Source organism: Myodes glareolus, chromosome 8, assembly GCF_982192425.1.
Source record: "Myodes glareolus chromosome 8, mMyoGla1.1, whole genome shotgun sequence".
Classification (NCBI taxonomy): domain Eukaryota; kingdom Metazoa; phylum Chordata; class Mammalia; order Rodentia; family Cricetidae; genus Myodes; species Myodes glareolus.
The window spans coordinates 74,306,206-74,328,625 of NC_142033.1; the positions used below are offsets into that span (position 1 = coordinate 74,306,206).

At 39.5% G+C, this 22,420-nt stretch overlaps 1 protein-coding gene across 8 annotated transcripts in view; it reads left to right on the forward strand.

Moving 5' to 3' along the window:
- The window catches only part of Mtmr3 (myotubularin related protein 3), a 114,619-nt gene that overhangs the window by 75,702 nt on the left and 16,497 nt on the right, over positions 1-22,420 (forward strand). For all 8 annotated transcript variants that reach the window (XR_015002766.2, XM_085692098.2, XM_085692097.2 and 5 more), the window contains 5 exons: positions 8,696-8,792; positions 12,865-12,978; positions 18,891-19,096; positions 20,394-20,525; positions 21,250-21,361. Coding sequence is in view for 7 of the 8 variants with exons in the window: in XM_085692098.2 (XP_085548224.1) it covers positions 8,696-8,792; positions 12,865-12,978; positions 18,891-19,096; positions 20,394-20,525; positions 21,250-21,361 (661 nt within the window). In the remaining variant the exon portion in view is untranslated. The remainder of the gene's footprint in view (positions 1-8,695; positions 8,793-12,864; positions 12,979-18,890; positions 19,097-20,393; positions 20,526-21,249; positions 21,362-22,420) is intronic.

A 22,420-nucleotide genomic window follows, 5' to 3' on the forward strand; every position in this document is an offset into this window, starting at 1 on the left:
GTTTATTCCTGCTCATAGTCCATGATACTTCATCATGGTCAGGAAGTCATGTCTTAGTTACTGTTCTATTGCTGTGAAGAGACACGATGACCAAGGTAGTTCTTATAAAAGAAGGCATTTAATTGGGGATTGCTTATAGTTTCAGTGGTTAGTCCTTTATCATCATGGTGGGGAGCATGGCAGCAGGGAGGTAGGCTTGGTGCTAGAGAAGTGACTGAGAGCTATATCTCAGGTAGGAATTATCTCAGTCAGATTGGACCTGGCATGAGCTTTTAAACCTCACAGCTCAATCCCATTGACATACTTCCTTCAACAAGGCCACACTTCCTAATCCTTCTAATCCTTTCAAAGAGTTATACTTCCTGGTAACTAAACATTCAAATATATGAGCCTATGTGGGTCATTCTTATTCAAACCATCATACATGGTGGCAACAGGAACTTGGGCCAGCTGCATATATTGTGTCTCTGGTCAGAAAGAGAATAGTGAGTGTTCAGACCACTTTCTCCTTTTTTATTTAATTCAGGGCCTTTGCCCATGGAATGTACTGCCAGAATAGGCATGTCTTATTTCACTTAACCTAATGTATGTAATTCCTTACAGGTATGCTTAAAGACTTAATTCTAAAGTGGCTCTAGAGCTCATCAGGTTGATGGTTGATATTAACCACCACAGTTTCCGTTCTCTGTCATAGTCAGCTTGTTGGTGCTGCCTCTTAGTAGAAATCAGGCTTAAATTCAAACTAGAGTGACAGATGACTGATCATTCATTTATTACGTTAATAGTGCCATGTCTACTCTCTGACCTCTGGTAAGAAGTATCCATCACTTACATTACATCTTGTTTATCTGTAGGTAACATGGGCTTGGGACCTACACTATTGTTGGGTTGACTGTCTTCAGGCATTGGACAGAGCCCAAGAAATGTGTACTTCAAGGACTTTCTAGAATCTTGATACATAGAAAAAAAACATGATGTTTTCCCCATCACTTAGAAATCTGAGAGGGGTATCTTTTAACCTCTCTGACTCATGCTAGTCTGCGTCCTTGCCTGTGTTTTGTAGGTTTGTATACTCAGAATCATCCGGGGAGCTAGATTTTTTTTTTAAAAAATTGCAGATTCACACTGTGGCTTATGAGCAAGATTGCCTATTTGTTTTAAAAATTCATTTCCAATAAAATTAAAATGCTTGGAGTGTATAAATGTAGTGCAAGAAATATTAAATGTTGAGAAGGTAGATTAGGGAGCAGAGGAGGCAAACAGGAAGAGTTGAAGCAGAAATAAAAAGTCATTCAAAAACCTAGTGAGATAACTCAGTAGATGGAGCACTTGCCTCACTAAGTTGACAGTCTGAATTCAATTCCTGGAACCCAAGTAAAAATAGAAGGAGAGAACCAGTTCCTTAAAGTTATGGGTATACATGCTATGCTACATATGTGTATTCACACATATACATCACACCCACAATAATGAATAAATAAATAAAGTTTAAGTAAAGTAAGTTGGGATATAACAGTATGCCTAATGTTTTATCAGTGTAGACATTGGAATTTTTGGATGGAAATTTAAGGAGAATCCAGCTATAGATGTATTTGTATTTACTTTTCTGGCTTAATAAACACAAATGTAGGCTTAAGAGATGGGGACTGGTGAGTGAGATAGCTTAGCTGGTAAGAGCATTTGCTGTGCAGTCCAATGACCTGAGTTTAATCACTAGGGCCTATAGACCGACTCCTGAAAATTATCCTCTGACTTCCACATGAACATTGAGGCAAATGTGTACCTCTCAAATTCACACAGATACGTGTAAAGTTTTTAGTAAATAAAATTTCATTGTGTAGATAACATTTTTTTATTGATTCATCTGTTGTTAGACATTTAGGCTTGTTCTAGTTTCTTAGCTATTATAACTAACATAACAATAAATAAATATGGGCATACAGATAACTTTTTGGTAGTTGACCTAAGAGTCCTTTGGGTTACTGGCCAAGGATAGCACACACTTTTAATCCCAGCACTTGGAGGAAAAGGCAGGAAGATCTTGGTGAGTTTGAGGCCACTTTGGTCTCTGGGACAGCCAGGGCTGTTACACAGAGAAACCCTGTCTCAAAAAATAAAAAGTCCTTTGGGTATATATAGTAGTGAGCTTTTGAGAAACCTTCCTATTACTTTATATAGTGAGCTTACTGGTTTATATGCCTACCAAAAATATGTAGGGCTCTTCTTCTCTTTTCACATTCTTGGTCAGCGTTTGTTGTTATTGGTTTCTTGTCGCTAACCATTCTAACTAGGGTAAAAAAGCTCAAAGCAGTTTTTAATTAGCATTTCTCTGATAGCTAGGCATATTGAATGCTTTTTCAAATATTTATTGGCTATTTGTTTTTCTTCATTTGAGAACTACCTGTTCACTTCATTATATCATTTATTGATTGGTTAATTTGTTTTTATTTTGTTTTTTTTTGTGTGTGTTTAATTTTTTCTCTATGTATATATGTTTGTATGTATGTTGTATCCTTTGTCTAATATGTAGTGGGCAAAGATGTTTCAGTTTTGTGGGCCACCTCTTCACTATAGAGATTGTTTTCTTTGCTGTGTGTGTAAGCATTTACTTTTCATAGGAACACATTTATTAATTCTTAGGTTTTTTTTCTTGAGTTATTGAGGTCTTGTTCAGGAGGTAGTTTCCTATATCTTGAGGGTGTGTGGTACACACTTGTAATCCCAGCTCTTGGAAAGTATAGATAAACATTATGGCTGAACTTCCTTTGAATTTCCATCTTTGTTTTCTTCCTCTATCAGTTCCAAAGATCCAGGTCTTACAATAAGGCCTTTGATCCATCTTGAATTTACTTTTATTTTTTATTTTGTACATGGTAGGTGATAGGGTTCTAGTGTAATTTTTCTACATGTAGAAATCCAGCTTTCACAGCATTATTAAATTGTCTGTCTCTCCAAGTATAATTTGATACCTTTGTCAAAAGACTGTATCTGTGTTTTTATTGTCTTTACTATGTGTTTGTGTGACGTGACTGTTGGTTTCTTTTTTTGTTTGTTTGTTTTGTTGCCTTTGAGACAGGGTTTCTCAGTAACTATGGAGCCAGTCCTGTAACTCACTCTGTATACTAGACTGGCCTCAAACTCACAGAGATTGCCTGTGAGTGCCTCTCGAGTGCTGGGATTAAAGGTGTGTATCACCACTGCCCACCTGGCAAGTGTGGTTTTTTTAATGTCTACAAATAGCTTTTTTTAAAAAAATTAAATACTCAAGCTATAAGCTTTCCACTTAGAATTGCATTAGATGTGTCCCAAATGTTCTGTTAAATTGTGTTTTCATTTTTATTTGATTTTAGGAATTTTAAATTTTTCTCTCTTGTTTTCTTTAGTGACTTACTATGAGTGTGTTGTTCACAAGTACATTTCCATGTACTTGTACAGTTTCTATGGCTTCTCTTGCTATTGATTTCTAATTTTATTCCATGGTGATCTGAGAAGATACCAGCATTTTTTTTCAGTTCTTAGGTTGTTGTTAAGATATACTTTATGACTAGGATGTGATCTATTTCAGAGGTGGTTCCAGGGACTACTGGAAGAATATACTCTGTATATTTTGTAGAAGTCTATTATATTCATTTGATCTATGATATAGTTTAGTTCTGAAGTTTTATTTGTGAATTTTTATTTTGATGACATGTCTAAAGATGAACATGGGGTATAGAAGTCACCCACAATTACTGGGTGCGGAACTATGACCTTTTGCATTCATTAATGTTTGCTTTATGAACTTGGAAGCCCCAACATTTGATGCATATGCGTTTATAGCTGTTATATCTTCTCAATGAGTTGTTCTCTATTAATATATGGGCTTTTTTATATCTTTATCATAGGTTTGACTGTGTCCCAGTATTTATCACTGTTATGTTCACTTGTTTGTTTGTTTTTGTGGTAGGGTGTCACTGTATAGTTCTGGCTGGTCTGGAACTGTATATTGACTAGGTTAAATTTGAATTTATAATTATTGGGGTTAAAGTGTGCACCACCATACCTGGCTATTTATTTTTATTAATGCTTTAATATGGTCTTTCCTTGACCTTGGCCTCCACCCCTGAGAATCTTCTGCATGGGTGGTCTGTTGGTGATGCTTTCCACTGTTTATGTTTTTAAATCTGATTTACAAGTTCTTTATTTTTAACTTTTTTTTTTATAAAACACCAATTTTGCTGAATTTTTCTTCCATGTTGTTTTATCATCCATGTTACTGATTTTTTCATCTACTGCTTTGTCTGTGTTTCTTGCTGACTTTTTTGTTTAGTTGCTGGTTGCATATTCTTTGAGAACACCAATTATTTCGCCAATAAGCATGAATTTTTCGTCTGGCAGTGCCTTGAATTCAGCAGTCGGGGAGTTAAAATGCTCTGACCTTATATGTTTCTTCTGTTTCTAGATTGTGATTTGTGAATCTGCTAGTTCGGGTGTTACCTCTGGTTTTATTTGAAGGTATTCTTAGTGAGAAGCTTAATCTTGGGGGCCTTCCTCCCACTGAGAAAGGGAAAAATAAACCTTCTAATGGCAGTGTCAGACCATACATGACAGAGAACTCACTTGATTCAAGCTCACTCCTACATTAGAAATGACTGTGGGGCAGAGAATGGTGAAACTAATATAGATTGTGCTGCGAGGTTAAAACTACTCAGGGCAAACTGGAGCAGTGAGTGGATGAGATGTAGGAGGCAGGGAAAGGTTAGCATAAAGAAAAAGACAATTGGGGAAGTTATGGAAGGGAAAAGAAAATAGGAGATTTAGAAAAATCAAAATAACAGTAGAACAAAAAATGATACCCTACTTGTGAGATTTTTTTTTTTAATTAGATAAATGAGGAGGCTGGAGAGATGGTACTATGTTTAAAGCACATACTTGTTGCTCTTGCAGAAGACTTAGGTTTGGTTCCTAGTATTCATCTAAGTTCCTAGGCTCACAATCCTCTGTAACTCCAATGCCAGGGGATCTGACTCCTTCTTCTGTCTTCTGAGGGCACCAGGCAAATATGTGATGTACATATATACTTCAGGAAACTACCACACATATAAAATAAAACATATAAATCTAAAGTTTTTAATTAGATAATGTAAAAACAGGAATAATAATTAAAACAAAAGAGCCAGTGAGATGGCTGAGCAGGTAAAAGTGCTGGCTGCTTAAGAACTGAGTTTGATCTCCAGTACTCAAGATGGGAGAAGAGAACTGATCCCCACAAGTTGTCCTCTGCACATGCATGCATGCATAAGCCTGCATATATACAATGTAATAATAGTGAGAATAAGTACATAAATAGAAGACATGGTTTTTGTTTTTTTTTAATTAAAAACTAATAAGATAGCTGGGCATAATGGAGCATGCTTGTATTTCTACTACTAGGGAGGCAGAGGTGGGAGGATCATCCTTAGAATCAACTGAGGCTTTGTGACATCCTGTTTCCAAAAACCATTAAAATAAAGTCAAAATACTATTTAAAATATCATAGGAAGAAAGATAATAATATAAAAGGAAAAACCAAGAAAAGGATAATACTATGCTAGATTAATTTATGAAGAATAAGAATTAAAGACCTAAAAGTTGGAGCTTCAGTGATGGCTCAGCAGTTAAGATAAAAGCAATGGCTGCTCTTCCTGAGGATGAGGGTCTGATTTCCAGCCCTTACGTGGTAGCTCACAACCATCTGTGACTCCAGTTCCAGGGGATTCTATGCCTTCTTCTGTCGTCCATGGGCACCAGCATGCAAGTGATACACAGACATGCATGCAGATAAAACGTCCATAATATTTTTAAAATAAATAAAAACTTTTTGAAAGTGTTAAGTGAAAATATTACCACAAACATACTATAAAGGAAATGGAGGAATAAAAGGAAAAGCAACTTCAGATGGCAAATTGCCAGTTACATGCATGGTGAGGAAGGGGAAAGTTAATTGTACCTGTTGATTCTTAATCTTTCAGATTTATGCTGATTTGAGCCTGTATCTAATGTCTACTCTAACTATCTTCATTTTTATAGCTTCTCTTGTTTGTGTACCAAAAACTTCTGATGGCCACACTTACTTTTGTGGTTGGTGAGCTAGACAGATTTCTTCTACCCCGTAGACTTCCCTTGGGTCCTAGCTAGAGAGTGGAGAGTGGGAGAAGCATCCACAGCATTCAGATCTGCACGGGTGAAGAGCCTGTTTCCACACTTTCTAACCCCCTGAGTATTGATCATTGGAGCTGCAGAGTTTTCAGACTCCAGAGCCTGATCTACCTACCGACCTCAAGCTCAAGTCGTCTAACTCTAGAGTTAGTGTCAGTTAATGAGATCTGCTCCTGGCCACAACTGCCTCTCAAGCTATCTATCCCTTTGGCTGTGGCAGGTCAAACACCTGCCCTGTGGCTGTTTCCTGTTCTAGGTCTCCAGCATAGCTCAGTTTTAAACAATAGATTATCTGCTAAAATGGTGCCCAGAAGCCAGTGGTTATTTCTTAAATCACAGGATCCTTTTAGGATAACTGTTTATCCTAAAATCAAGGTGTTAATATAAAAGACCATTAATAAAAATGCATTCTACCTCTGTAAAACCTAAAAGTATATCAGGAGAAGGGACATCATCTTTCTCTTTTAAAGATGTATGTATGTATCCATGTATTTTATGTATGTGGGTGTTTTGTTTGCATGTAGGTCTGCACACCAGAAGAGGGTATTAGATACTGTTATAGACAGTTGTTAAGCACAGAGTGGGTTCTGGGAATTGAATTCAGGACCTCTGGAAGAACAGCCAGTGCTCTTAACCACTAAGCCATCTCTCCGGCTATCTCCTTTTAACAAACTTGAAAGTTTCCACAATTTTACAGCTTTATATTTTAAATGAAAGGGCCAATACTCTTTACAGTTTGTAGACAGATGGCACGTCAGTTCAGATAGCTTAGTACCCTATTTGAGAGTCTGTTACATCGATTCTAAAACTTTTCCAAATGGACCAGATTTAACTGTTATTCCTTCCTGCTGCTCTGAACATTATCTTTTTATAGCTCATCTTCCGGAAGCATGTGATACCTTAGCTTAAACTCAAGAAAAGTAGTTTAAGTGGAACATGGTTTTACAGGGTTGGCTTTCATCCAAGCAATTGGTGTTTCCTGCTCTGAAGCTCACTCCCCAGGGAGAGCAAAGCTTTATCCTTCTCTCTAAAGCAGACTGTTGCGTATTTTATTTGTTGTACTTTCTTTTAGTCTGACCAACATTTGTTTTATAGTTGGCAACGTGGGTTGTACACATTAGGAGCCTGCTTGGTGGTTTTGTTTAGTAAGTTACGCTCTAGAATCATGCACTTCTATAAGTGGGAAAACCTTTTAGGTGTAGGTCTGGCTCTACTTTTGTTAGGGCCTTCAGGGAGAAAGGGCCACATAGGTTATAGCTAGGGGATGGGGTGTGTTCTTACAGATGCCTAGAGTTTCTTTTAATAATGGGGTGTTTCCTGGGACTTCTGGTCACTGGCAGTTAGGATCCTGTGATCACTTGCCTGATTGCTGCAGTCTCTGAAAACCAGAAAGCATTTCTTAACCTATTTGCAGTTTGACCTTATCTGAGCTGACAGAGTTACCTCATGTGGTGTGAAGTGCCCATGTGTTCCTCTGAGGAACTAGGAATGCCTTAGTAGCTCCTTTTGAATTGTGACTGTAGTGTTTCCATACATGCACTGTCTTAGCTGTCTAAAAAGCCAGAGAACTCCCAGGTCCTGAAACATAACCTAGACGGTTTAGATGAAGAGTTTTAGATCTATGTTACTAATCTTGCTGGTTTTAGAGACAGATTTTATTTCTTTTTATACATACTGTCAGTTTTGGTGGGGGCGTAGGAAAGTAGTCTCTGTGGTTACAAGCAAGAACATGGGGTTTGGGACAGAGAGATGTGCCATACTAACCTCTGCCAGACCGTTTGCCCTCTGAAAAATTGAGTGTAGTTAATGAGCACAGCAATACCCACAGAAAGTTCAAGCAGCCTAACATTTTTTTTTACAATAAGGTCTTACTTATATAACCCCCTGGCTGCCTTAGAATTCTCATAGAGATATACCTGCCTCTGTCGGCCTCTTCTCCTGAGTGCTAGGATTAAAGGTGTGCAGTGGCTAAGATGTCATATCTTTTTTCTTTTTTTTTTCTCCTTTTTCAAAACAGGGTTTCTCTGTGTAGCGCTGCCTGTACTGAAACTCACTTTGTAGACCAGGCTAATTTCAAACTCACAGGGATCTACCTGCCTCTGCCTTTTGAGCACTGGGATCAATAAGTCCCAAAGAAATCACACAGAGAGTCTACATTAACTATAAACTAATTGGCCCATTAGCTCAGGCTTCTTGTTAACTCTTATAACTTATATTAGCCCATTATTCTTGTCTATGCTAGCCACATGGCTCAGTACCTTTTTTAGTGAGGCAGTCACATCTTGCTGCTTCTGTGGCTGGGCCAGGACTGTGTCCTCTTCCCAGAATTCTCCTGTTCTCATTGACCCGCCTCTACTTCCTATCTGGTTGTCCCGCCTATACTTCCTGCCTGACTACTGGCTAATCAGTGTTTATTTAAAATATAATCGACAGAATATAGACCATGGTCCCACACCATTTTTCTATTTTGAAAATTTGTATTTATTTCTTTGTTTCTGCTGTCTCTCTCTGTCTTTAGGGGAGCATGTAACGTCGAGGTTTAAGAATGAAGTGGAGCGAATGGGTTTTGATATGAACAACGCCTGGAGGATTTCCAACATCAATGAGAAATACAAGTGAGTTACATGGATATTTTAGAGCCCCAATTCTCAGGTTGCAGAACATTGAATGTAGGAACTTTGAAATGGAATTTAGTTTATTCACTCTAAATTCATGTTCTTCAGAGTTCTTTTGGAACTGTTTGTTCAATATTTCTGGAGTGGGAAATGATCCTTGGTTAATAAGATCCTGGAACCTTCCTTTAACCCCTGCAATCCTCCATTTTTCCTTCAACATGCATGTCTCGATGATACTGTGCTTATGATGGGCAGTAGTGTTTTCATCACCACTTTGGTGTTATGTTTAGAGATAGGATCAGTGATCTTAAATGGAAGGACAGACACTTTTTGTGTGCGTGTGTGTGTGTGTGTGCGCACACACTCCAAATATGTGCGTGTACATGCATCTATGTAGGTGTGGGTGGAGGCTAGAGGCTAGCCAGTGTTAAGTGTCTTCTTTTATCATTTGTCACCTTATTTTTTGAGACAGGGTCTCTCACTGAACCTGGAGCCTGTCACTTCAGCAAGCCTAGCTGACCAACAAACTCTAAGGAACCTTCTGTCTCCACCTCCTCAGTGCTAGGATTATAAACATAAGCCACCATACCCAGCCTTTTACATGGGCCCTGGGAATCTGAACTTGGGTACTCATGACAGCACAGCAAGCACTTTCCTCCTGAGAAATAGCCCTAATCCCTCATTTCTAATCTTAATGGCAAAATTTCACAGTTTTGACCATTTAACCATTAAATACTAAATAACTATTATTAAATGTTCATCCATTACCTGTTTCCTTAAAACATGTAAATGCTTAGAGAAAAGATGGCTAAATACAGTGACTTTTGTCAGTCTTAGTTTCTGTAAACTAACTGTCCAGGAGACTGAAATGAATCTCTTCTTATAAATTTCTTTTCAGCACTAATCATCCTTCGATCTTTTCAGTTACCTCGAATTATAATAGCCATTTTCTTGGTCTTTTTGTGCTTAGCCAATTTTTACTGGAAATCCTACCTCTTACTGCAGCTCTTCACGTGGGCCTAGCCAAGAAGTTAAGAACCTGGGGTTACAAAGGTACAAGTGCTTCACATGGAGCTGCTCTCAGAGGCAAACTGGAGTAGAGAAAAACCATAGGAATCTGAGGCTATATAGGCTTTGCTGAGTGGAACCCCCTTTCCGTACCCTGGAGCTGCTTACTTACAGTGACTTCTGAGTAGAAAGAGGGGTGGGGTCTGCCAGACAGTGCACAAAAAAACCACTGATTCCTATGAGTAAGTTAGTCTTCAGCACTCTGAAACAGTCATCTCACTGCCAAAGAATGAGGTCCAGCTCTAATCTTGAACCTAAAACAAAATGAAAAGCACAAGACGAGTGATTAGAGTAGTTGCCATAGTCACTGGCAAGAGCTTGAATGGAGGCACATGCATTTAATCCCAGCACTTGGGAGGCAGAGACAAAGTGGCTCTATGAGTTCAAGGATAACCAGGACTGTCCAGAGAAACCCTGTCTAGGAAAACATAACAAACAAACAAAAAATGAGCTTGAATGGATGTTAGGAAGTTTGTGTGGCTTTTCTCAACCACAGCCATCCTCCTGGTTCAGTGACATTTAAACATAGGATTCTTTATCTTCTGAAAATGAGAGCAGGAAAGAAAGAGCTGTAGTGTAGAGTGATCAAAACTTCTAAGTCCTAATCTTGTAACAATGCATAGGATAGAGTAAGAGGGTGATGAAGGTGATGGTGTGTTAGGTAGGATTTCTATTGCTGAAAACACCATGACCAAAAAGCAACTTCAAGAGAAAGGGGTTTGTTTTGCTTACATTTCCACATCTCAGCCCTCATCAAATGAAGTCGGAGGGAGGGGAAGGTGTACTCAGGGTAGGAACCTGGGGGCAGGAACAGAAGCAGAGGCCATGGAGAAGTACTGTTTGCTTACTGGCTTACTCTCCATGGCTTGCTCAACTGATTTCTGTACCACCCATCCAGGATCACCTTCCCGGGGTGGCACTATCCACATCAGTCATCAATCAAGAATATGCCTATGGGCCAATCCTATGGAGGAATTTTCTTAAGTTTCCTTCTTCCCACACCACATGACTCTAGCTTGTGTCAAGTTGACATGAAAACTAGCCAGCACGGATGGTTTGTGAATTTATATGAGACAGAGGGGAAGGGGGATGTAGTAAGAGACTGCTTGTTCAATTCCGGCCTTTAATCCCAGCCTCCTGAAATAGCCACACAGAAACTGTATTAATTAAAACACTGCTTGACCAATGATTCTAGCATATTCCTAGCAAGTTCTTACATATTAAATCAACCCATTTCTATTATTTTATATTTTATCATGAGACTTGTGACCTACCAGCAAGGTTCCAGCTGGCAACTCTATGGCATTTTTTTGATTCATTAACCAATAAAAGCAACACATAGACAGAAGGACTTCCCCACCATTTCTCCTTTTCTGTTTAAATAAAAAGGAAGGTTCTAGCTTTAACATAGTAAAATACATATAACAAAACAGGTATTAAGTAAGAATTATAGTTACAGTGTTTATATTTACTTTATCTTTTATTATAACTAAGAAAAACTGCAATTATAACTATCTAGTCTTTAACTCCATCACAGACCCAGAAGGATATAATATTATCTAAGTTTACTCTAGAATTACAGAGACAACTTGCTGCCTGGACAGCTACCCAAAGTTCTTCTGTAATGTTGGAGTATCCATCTTTAGCCTACAGGGCCATAGTATCCAGCAGACTTTTCCATGAAGCAGTAAATTTTAAAGAGTTTTGCCTGTATTGACAGTTTGTCAGTCACTTTCTTCTGTGTCTTGTAGAATGTCTGGCAGACTCTTTCATGAAGCAGGAACCCCAAAGGACTGTCTTACCTTCTTTAGGCAACTTTAGCAGTTATTTTTTTTTTGGTGGGTCCTGTATGTCCAGTTCATACAGCATATAACATCAAGCAGTCCAGGCAAGAACAGTTTTTTGCCCAAATGGCTAGCAAACTCCATAAGGAGCCTCTTTGATGCCCATCTTCCTCTTGAATTAATTGTGCTGTCAGGAGCAGATGTGTCTCATTGTAATGAAAAATTTTAAGTTATTAAAACATCTTAAATGCCATATTCTTGAAGAATGCTTATCCATCTGAAATATATCTCTGTACAACTAGAAAATTTAACATGACTACAAGCTTGACTATAGATGATTATCTCCTAACTTACATTTTTAATTATACATTACATTTTAAAATGAACTGCACAAACACAATACCTTAATCAAGAGCAGGGTGAGGGATAGAGCAAGCAAGAGATAGCATGTTTATATAGAGAGTATATATTTTCTTCTGTAGTGTGTTTTATAGAAATTATGATTAATAGCTTATTCACATTACAAATTTAGCTCATTGGGATCAGTACTGGGTATTGTGTCTATATATTGCTTGGCTGCACTTGTTACTTACATTAGGACATCCTGGTTCAAACCAGAGATTGAGTAACTTAATCTGAAGAGGTCTCTAGAGGTCTGAAGTGGTAGGCATTGTCCTCTTCATGCTTCCTTTGTCAAGAGCCTGGAAGACTGAAGCTTAGAGAAGTGACATAGACGCTTTTTTTCCTGCAATTTAACTGACTTTTCCAGTAGTTAAAAATAAGATACACACGCACACACACACAATTATAACAAAATTATCATGGAGAGTGAGAATGCCCCTCAACTCTCATTGTTTTATTGCTAGATTTATCAGATTCCAAAAGGTAGAATCAGATTGAACCATCAAAGATAATGTGTATGAAATGTACGCAAAATAATGGCTTCTCATTCAGTTGAGGAGACTAAAAGCTCAAATAATGCCCCTTCAGTTTCTCTTCGGTTACTTTTTTCTTTCCTTTGCTAGAGAATAAATACAAATCTTTGAACATGCTAAGCAGGCACCCTCATTGCCCATTTAGCTGGTACTGCGATGGCATGAACAGTGATCCTATACTGGCTTATGTAGTTTCCTTCTGCATCTCTCCCTCAGTCCCCCATATTAATATTACTCCATTCTCCTCCTCCCTTCTTCTCACTACCATCCCCTTCCATCCAACAGATTGTGTGGTAGTTATCCACAAGAGCTCATAGTACCTGCCTGGATCACTGACAAAGAACTAGAAAGCGTGGCAGGCTTCCGATCCTGGAAGCGCATCCCTGCTGTTATCTACAGGTAAGTAGGCCAGACCAGTTCCAGTTAGGCTGGTACTACTGCCCCACAACCTGTAGCTCACTGACTCTACAGCTGCTAACCTGACAAGTGACAGGTGAGGTTGGGTTCAGAGACAATCCCGAGCAAGTCCATGCTTCCTTATTGCTGAAGCTATGCCTGCAGAAAGAAATATACCAACACTCACTGTGTCCAGAACACTAGCTGGTGGTGTGAGTAGACATTGAGGAACATTTTAGTAGAAAAGTGTTTGGGCCAGAGTTAGAAACAGGTGGATCTCTGTGAGTTCAAGACTAGCCTGGTCTACATAAAGACTTCCAGGCTAGACAGGGCTACTACACAGGAAGACCTTGTCTTTTTTTAAAATGGTGCTACATTTAAGCTGGGCTGTGGTGGTGTACACCTTTAATCCCAGACTCTGGGGACAGAGGCATGTGAACCTCTGTGAGTTCAAGGCCAGCCTGGTCTACAAAGCGAGTTCCAGGACAGCCATGCCTACGAAGAGAAATTCTGTCTCAAAAAAAACGAGTGTGTGTATATGGAGGAGCATTCTTTCTTGTGCTTGCTGCATCTAAACTTAGCGGGGCTTTTGTGTTGAAAGATTGGGAAAACTTAGAATAGAACTGAATGAACTATAATGGTGTCTGTGGTTGTCACTTTGACACGTGGAAAGACTCTTGTTTTGAGATAGAATTAGAAATGGCTGAGACTGGATGGAAAATTTAAGAAATCCAAGGCATGAGAGCTGTATGTGTCTTATTGTGGGTAGACATGAATGAACCTCTATTAATCCGAGGTAGGATACAGACTACAGGCCTAAGAAATGGTTTCATCTGGTTTATTGACCAGTTGCAGCTTTTAAAGTTGCTTATAGGAGCATGGGTGAGGAATGGTTTAGAGGAACAGATGAATGATTCAGAGATAAGTCAGTGACTTCTTTGTTCTTACACAATCATCTTACAGTTTTAGGAAGTCGTTATTGTGTTTTGTAATGTTAACAGTCTCCATTTAATTTTTCTGGTGTGCAAACTTTTTAGATTCTGCCCAAGGTGAGCTAAAACCATGGCTTAGTTCAAAACTGCCCACTAGAAGCCATTGCACTCAAGTATTGAGGCCTAGGAAAATCTATTTCATAATGCATTCCTATCTATTGAAGGCAAATTCTAATGCCCACCCCGAACACAGAAAGCCAGCGATATTTGCTGTGCTCAGTGGAAACCATTAAGCCTTCGTTTTCCATTTTCATCACTTTTGTTTTTATACACTACTGGAAAAGTAGGTCACCAAATTTACCTATCACACAAGTGATGAGAATTGACATGTGGGTTAGCTGTGAAAGCTGAAGGGATTTATGAGAATGGGAAAAGAAGCTGGCTGCTGTTGTGACCGGCAGCTGTATTAGATCAGCTGCCTGGCATTTGTGAGACTTGCTGACTTGGAGCAGAAGGGGGAAGTACTCTTCATCTTTTGAGTAACAGGCTTCAATAAATTCCCCCTTAGGCAGAAAGCCCAATTGTACTAGGTAAGAAAAGCTCCTTAGAATGTGATAAAACATTTAGCTTTTTTTTCCCTAAAATGTTATTCTAGAAGACATGGGTTCTAGGATTCCCCCCATTCTAGAGACCCTAGAATATATACATAAATGGAAATTTTCATTTCAGTCTTTGAGAGAAAATTAAGATTATAGAGATTACACCTGAAAGTTCTTGATGTAGCCATGTAAATCAAGCCGGCTTCCAGGAGCTATTCTTTATCCCGGGACGTGTATCTTACATCTCTGATCTCCAAATTGGATTCCTATGTTGTTTAGTTTTGTGAGGGATGTGTTGATGACTGTTGGGGACACTCCACCACTCTTCAATGCCAGCAGAGGTGATGTTTAGTCACGGTTCTATTGCTGTGAAGTGACACCATGACCAAGTGTCTTAGTTGGGTTTTTTATTGCTGTGAAGAGACACCATGACCACAGCAACTCTTAATTGAGGTGACTCTCTTCCAGTTTTAGAGGTTCAATCCATTATCTTCAGGATGGGGACCATGGCAGCATGTAGGCAGACATGATGCTGGAGCTGAAGAGTCCTACGTTTTGACTCAGAGGCAATAGAAATCGACTGTCACACTGAATGAAGCTTGAGAAAAGAGACCCCAAAACCTGCACCCACAGTGACACACTTCCTCCAACAAGGCTGCACCTACTCCAAAAGGCCATACCTCCTAATAGTGCCACTCCTTTTGGTGGTCATTTTTTTTTATTTTTCAAAACCACCATACCAAGGCAACTCTTGTAAAAGAAAGCATTTAATTGGGGGCCTACTTACAGTTTTAGAGATTTAGTCCATTATCATAATGGCAGGGATCATGGAGCTGGAGCAATAGCTGAGAGCTATATTCTGATCTGCAAGCGTGGGCTTTTTAAAACCTCAGAGCCTACTCCCAGTGACATACTCCCTCCAACAAGGCCACACCTACCCCAACAAGGCCACATCTCCTAATCCTTCTCAAAAGTGTCATTCCTTGATAACTAAGCATTTAAATTTATGAGCCTATGGTGCCCATTCTCATCATATTTTATTCAAACTACCAAAGGTGGCAAGATGCCTCTAAATCCAAGATTTCCTAGATTTTGTTATTTGTGGACTGCAGCAGTGATTTCTGAGATAACTAACAGCAGTTCCTTGACAGCACTGATTAGAACCAGTACCTGATTAGAACTATGGAGTTGCTCTAACACAGGAAGTTCTTGGGAGGCCTCCCTCATCTGTAGTGCAGCTCCCAGCGCCTCTGTCTTTGCACATGTCAATCATTTGAAACACTGTATGCTATGGGGAGCTTATCTGACCAGTGAATTAGAGGCAGTTAAAACCATTGCATTTTTGTGTAAAATGGAAGCATTCTATTTTTTAGTAGGTTGTTGCACGAATAATAAAAACCCAGAGACAGATTTTGCCATTCAAGCTGAAGATCAGAAAAGCAAAGCAGTCAACCACCAGAGAGACCTTTTACCTCTTCCAAATCTTCAGATCCTGTCTCCACGAATTGTCAGACTCCACACTTCACTGAGTTCCTGTCTCTTCCCCTTTATATTTTTTTCTCCACCCAGCCATATTGTCCTGTCTCCACCTCCCTAGTGCTGGGATTAAAGGTGTGTGACTCCCAAACACTGGGATTAAAGGTGTGAACCACCACCACCTGGATCTGTTTCTGGATCAGTCTTGTATAGCCCAGGGTAGCCTTGAACTCAGAGAGATCCATCTGCCTCTGTCTCCTGAGTCCTGGGATTAAAGGTGTGCATTGCCACTGCCTGGCCTGAATGGCTGACTTGTGTTGCTGCTTTGCCCTCTGATCTTCAGACAAACTTTATTTATTAAAACACAAATAATATACCACTCTAGTAGGTGGATTCATTTACTAGACTTTACTCTTTTGTATTTTTCCAAATTTTCTTTGTTAAAGTAGTAAAATGTCTATTTTACCTATTTTCTTTATACTTTTCTTTTTAAAATAATTGTAGCTGTCTGGCTTGAGCTATCTTTGACGAAATAGCAAGCATTTCAGGAGATTAAAAGACTTCTGCTACTTATAGTGACCAAACTGACCCTGAGAGACCTAAGAGCCAGGATGAAGTACTGTCTGCTGGTCCTGGCTCAGTGCTGGAAAGCCTCACAGAGACAGAGGAAGCCTCAGGAAGGCCCCACAACCCTCTTTTGGGAAGTCTTTTGCAGTCATTCAGCTCTGTACTTCCCCAGCCTATTAGGGAGGCACAGCAAGAATCCATTAGGTTTCCTGTCATTTATTTCATTTGTGTGTGAGCCAATGAGATGTTGGTAATAATGTGTACTGTTTCTACTTGCTGCTCACAGTGAAGGAGGATTGATTAAACCTATTAGCAAACTGTTCTATTATGGTTTGATTATCACCAAATTAATTTATTAATTGTGAATCTGAGAATTAAAAACAAACTTTCCCCAGTTGTTCCCTAAAGAAGAAACAGGAATGGAGTTCTGTGTAAACATATTTGTACTGTTTGTATGCAGATTTACATGTGTGTGTGTTCAGGAGCATTCTTAAAAACATGGGCATTTTCTTCAGGGTATAGAATTGGGGGACCTTTTTTTTTTTAAGTATTTATTGGAGCTGAAGAGTTGGCTAAGTGATAAAGAGCACTTACTGCTCTTTCAGATGAATGGAGTTTGGTTACCTGCACCCATATTGGGTCCTCACAATTGCCAAAATTGCGCTCCTAGAGATCTGTTGTCCTTTTTTGACCTCTCTCCTTCCACACACAGACTCATCCACATACACAGAAATAAAATATGTAAAAAAATCTTTAAAAAAATCTTTATAAATGTTATTTATTCATTGATTTATTTGTTATATTGTGTGGTGTGTTTGGGCACATATACCAAAGCACATGTGATACAACTTTGTGGAGTCTGTTACCTCCTTCCACGTTTTCATGGGTTCAGGGACGGAGTGCAGGGTACCAGGCTTGCCCAGGCATGTGCTTCACCCACTGAGCCCTCCATCTTTATAGCCAAATGATTAGTTTTATACCTAAAAATAAGCTTTAAGTATGTCACTACAATTTAGCAGTTTTTAGTGTATTACATTTAGAGTTGTATAACCCATCTCTCAATCTGTCTTAAGTGTATCTTCACTACCCCGAGAAACCTCATACTCATTAGCAGTCGTTCCCCCTTCCCCAGCTGCTCTAACCCAATGTGTACCCAGTAATACATTTTTCCTCTAGATTCACCTGTTCTGAATGTGTCATATAAGCAGAATCTTACAATATATGTAATCAGTGATGGGCTAATTTCACTTTATGTGACACATTCCAATTTACTGATGATATAGCATGTGTTTGAACCTTTTCTCCTTTTTTACTACAAACTATTACATTTCCCCAACTTGTAAACTGGAAAACATCTGAGATTTTAATAGCATCTCAGAGTAGACTCTGAGAATAATTTCTGCTTTTGGAAAAGGATCTGTCAAAGTAAGGTTTACTGGGATTGTGATTTCTACCTTCTATGAGCCCAAGGAAGGAGGCATGACTAGCTGGGTCACTGAGTGCTGTGCCTCTAAGAAGAATAACTTCAGGAGTCCACTGTGGGCCAGGTGAATGTTACAGTTGCAGAGATGGGCAATAGTTGAAAAGAATCCTCAAGCCAGCAGTAATGAGTATGGGTACTACAGGGGACCCTCAGAAGTGAGGAAAGGAATTTGTTCTATACTTTAGCATCTAATACGTTGGATTTGGTATCAGAAATGAGGTATTTGTACTTAGTTATTACATAGTAATTAGAGTAGTATTCATTTTTTTAAAAAAGTTTATTTCTCAAACATAAACATTCAGAATATCTAAATTGTGAGTGTTAGTTTATTTTCTCTGAGAATATTCATTTGTCATTTGTTGGTAACTTTATAGAGAGCACTATAATGGAATGATAATTGAGAAAGTTATGTAGGTTTTTGTTATGTAGTGATATTTCATTTGTATTTTAATAAATAAAGCTTGCCTGAAGATCAGAATGCAAAACAGCCACACTAGTCATCCATATAGGCCAGGCAGTGGTGGTGCACACCTTTAATCCCAGAGAGTGGAATATAAGGGAGGATGAGACAGGAACTCACTCTCTTTCAGTCTGAAGATTTCTCTAGTGGCTTGGCTGCTTTGTTTTTCTCATCTTCAGGTTGAATCCCAATATCTGTTTCTGGGTTTTTATTATTTGTGCTACATTGTTATTCATTTCTGCCCCTATTAATATTGTAAAGATTAGAAGCCAATTCAGTATTTACCTAGTGTCAAGTTATTCATTAAAGAACTTATAATCACCTACCATACTTTTTATGTGAGTACAGAGCATCAGGTTGGGGTCTTGAAATAGTTATTGTCTCTTGCCTCCACACAGGCACCAGAGCAATGGAGCTGTCATTGCCCGCTGTGGACAACCGGAGGTTAGCTGGTGGGGCTGGCGGAATGCTGACGATGAACATCTGGTGCAATCAGTGGCCAAAGCTTGTGCTTCTGACTCCCAATCAAGTATCAGCAAGGGTTCCACTAGGAACAGTTGTCGGGAATTTCCCAATGGCGGAGATCTTTCTGATGTGGAGTTCGGTAAGGTGCTCTCTAGGCCCATGACAGCAGTTTTTAAAAGCACCTGGGAAGCTTTTCTTAAAGTGGCCTTTCCTTAGAAGACACAATGTTACTTTGGGTTTTTGAGATGAGTGTCTCTCCTGGAACGCACTATTTGGAGTAGACTGGCCTCAAATTCACAGAGAACCACCTGCCTCTGCTTCCTGATTGCTTGGACTAAAGGTATGTGCCACCACACCTGGCTATAGTTACTTTTGTAAAAGAATTCAGTGAGATTGTTTGAGGACTGACAGGTCTTGACAAAGCACTAGAAGACCTTTGTTTCAAGCTTGATTTAAGAGCCTAGTGTTTTCTTCCATGTCATCATGAAAAAATGAAGTGTTTGTAATGAGGATTTGGGTTGTTGCCAGTCTACAGAGAGAAATGCCAGCTTCTTCTCCCTTCTCTCTTCTTTTTATCTATAGTGTTCTGTCTGCATGTATGTCTGCAGGCCAGAAGAGGGCACCAGATTTCATTATAGATGGTTCTGAGTCACCATGTGGTTTCTGGGAATTGAACTCAGGACCTTTGGAAGTTTAGTTCTCTTAACCTCTGAGCCATCTCTCCAGCCCGAGAAATACCAGCTTCTATGAAAGAACTACAGGAGTAGAAATAGTAATAAGAGCCAGGCAGTGGTGGCATACGCCTTTCATCCCAGCACTCAGCAGGCAAAGACACGCAGATCTCTGTGAGTTCAAGGCCAGCCTGGTCTACAGAACAGGCTCCAAAGCTACAGAGAAACCCTGTCTTGAAAATCAAAACAAACAAGAAAGAAAGGAAGGAAGGAGGAAAGGAAGGAAGGAAAGGAGGAGGAAAGAAAGGAAGAAATGGGAGTAAGAGATTGGGCAATATGGGTCTTTATGTGATGTAGGAATTGCTTTTGTAAAATAAATCCTTATTGGTTTTTTTTTAAATAACTTATTTCATATGTGTTGGTGTTTTATCTACTTGTATGTCTGTGTGAGGGTGTCAGATTCCTTGGAACTGAAGTTACAGATAGTTATGAGCTGCCATGTGGGTGCTGGGAATTGAACCCAGGACCTCTAGAGGAGCAGTTAGTATTTTTAATCACTGAGCCATTTCTCCAGCTCCATGAATCAGAAGGCAAAACAGGGTAGACTAAAGCCAAGTTTGTGTACCAGAGTCTAGTTAGGGGACTTTGTTGCTTTGAGTTTTATTTTGTTTTGTTTTACTGTAATATATGCCTCTGGTTCTGATTTTTCACAGTTCTAGGAAAACTAGATTCATTTAGCTTTTACCTTCTTCTTGATGTCTGCAGATTCCTCTCTTTCAAATGCTTCAGGAGCAGAAAGTTTAGCTCTCCAGCCACAGAAACTTTTGATCTTGGATGCACGCTCCTATGCAGCAGCTGTGGCGAATCGAGCCAAAGGAGGAGGCTGTGAATGCCCAGGTGAGTGCATGATCTGTCCCTTGATAATCTGTCCTTGTAAGCGCAGCTCACTCACAACCTGGACTTAATTTAGGATAAATGACAAGGCACATTCCTCACTCTGCATCTAGAAGCCAGGCAGTTCTTTGGATCCTTGACATTTGTGTGCTTTGGACAAAGTGCCAATCATCTTCCTCCTCTGTGCCAACTTTCAGTGATAGAAAAGCTTTCTCCAGGTCTGTCAGTGCTGCTGTGGAGGCTCTGGTTCTTAGTCTGGTCTCCTTAAAGCACTGTTGTCTCTCACAGTACATATGTGAATCACTAGCTTCCTAGTACATTTGCTGTAGACTTCTTAGGAAAGCAGGGGTAGGGCTGGAGAGATAGCTTAGAGGTTGGGAGCCCTGGCTGTGCTTCCAGAGGTCCTGAGTTCAATTACCAGCAACCACATGGTGACTTCCACATGGTGGCTTACAACCATCTGTAGTGAGATCTGGTGTCCTCCTCTGGCCTGCAGGCATACATGTGGATAGAACACAGTATTCATACTAAATAAATAAATCTTTTAAGAAAGAAAGAGACAGAAAGAGAGAAGCAGGGGTGAAAATTGAGGTGGTAAACACAAAATCCCTTTCTGAATCTGTCATGCCCCTGCTGTCTGAGTGCTGCCATTTTGTTGCTGTTAAATTTGCTCATCTGATCCTTAAATTGAATGTATTTATGCTTTCTTTATTGTTTTTCTCTCCAGAGTATTACCCAAACTGTGAAGTTGTATTTATGGGAATGGCAAACATCCATTCTATCCGGAGGAGTTTCCAGTCTCTGCGACTGCTGTGTACACAGATGCCGGATCCTGGAAAGTAAGTCCTGGGCTTTATTCTGTGTGCTCCTTTTGTTGTTACTGCAAAACAACAACAACAAAAACAAGATTGTAGATATTCTTCAGGGTTTTTTTAAAATTTTATTTATTTTTGTATTTTTTTTTCTGTAGTGAACTTTAGTTATACTTTCAGTCTCTGTAGATATGAACCAGGCAGTATAAAACCTGAGCTGTTGGCAAAGCAGTCCAGCTCTTCTGCAGGTTTTTTTAAGTTTATTTTTGAACTTAAATTTAATTTTGAACTTAAAACTTCTCTGTGTTGCCTTGACTGTCCTGGAACTTGCCCAGTAGACTAGACTGGCTTCAAACTCAGAGATCTGCCTATCTCGGCCTCCCAAGTGCTATTAAAAGCATGTGCCACCACCGCCCAGCTGAATTGAGGTGTCTTAATGTGAAGTCACAATTTTCTGTATCTCTCTCTCACACACATACCCTGATTGTATGTTAGAATTTCAAGTCTAGCTACTTGGCATTGGAGAACTAGTTAGGGACTCCATCTCCATGGAAGACTTTCTCTCTCTGTAAGTATTACCTAGTTAATGTTTAGTTCTTTGTCAGAGGCAGAACCCTGTGAGAGTGACCCTTTCCAAGTTAGCATTTCTGTTGGTGGTATACTTGTTCAGATCTTATTAAGGCAGCCATATTGTTCAGGTCTCATGAGTGAAAAACTTCTCTATCACTTCTAGGAGACACAGTCTCACAGCAGATTTCCTGGTCCCCTGGCTCTTACAGGCGCTCACTCCCTCTTCTATAGTGTTCCCTGAGCCTTAGTTAGGTACAGGAGCTGTGTTGTAGATATGTCTACCGATTGGCGCTACGCACTGTACACCCAGTTGTTCTCTACACTCTGGTCAGTTGTGATTTCTGTAATGGTCCCCATTACATTATTGCAAAGAGACGTTTGTTTGATGAAAGGTGAAAACTCCACTTATCTGTGAGTAAATGGATAAGTATTTAGAATTCAGTTGGGAATTATACTGGGTTAGTAACATGGCGCTTGTGGATTCTCCTCTCTGGTCCATGCTCTCACTACCCTTCA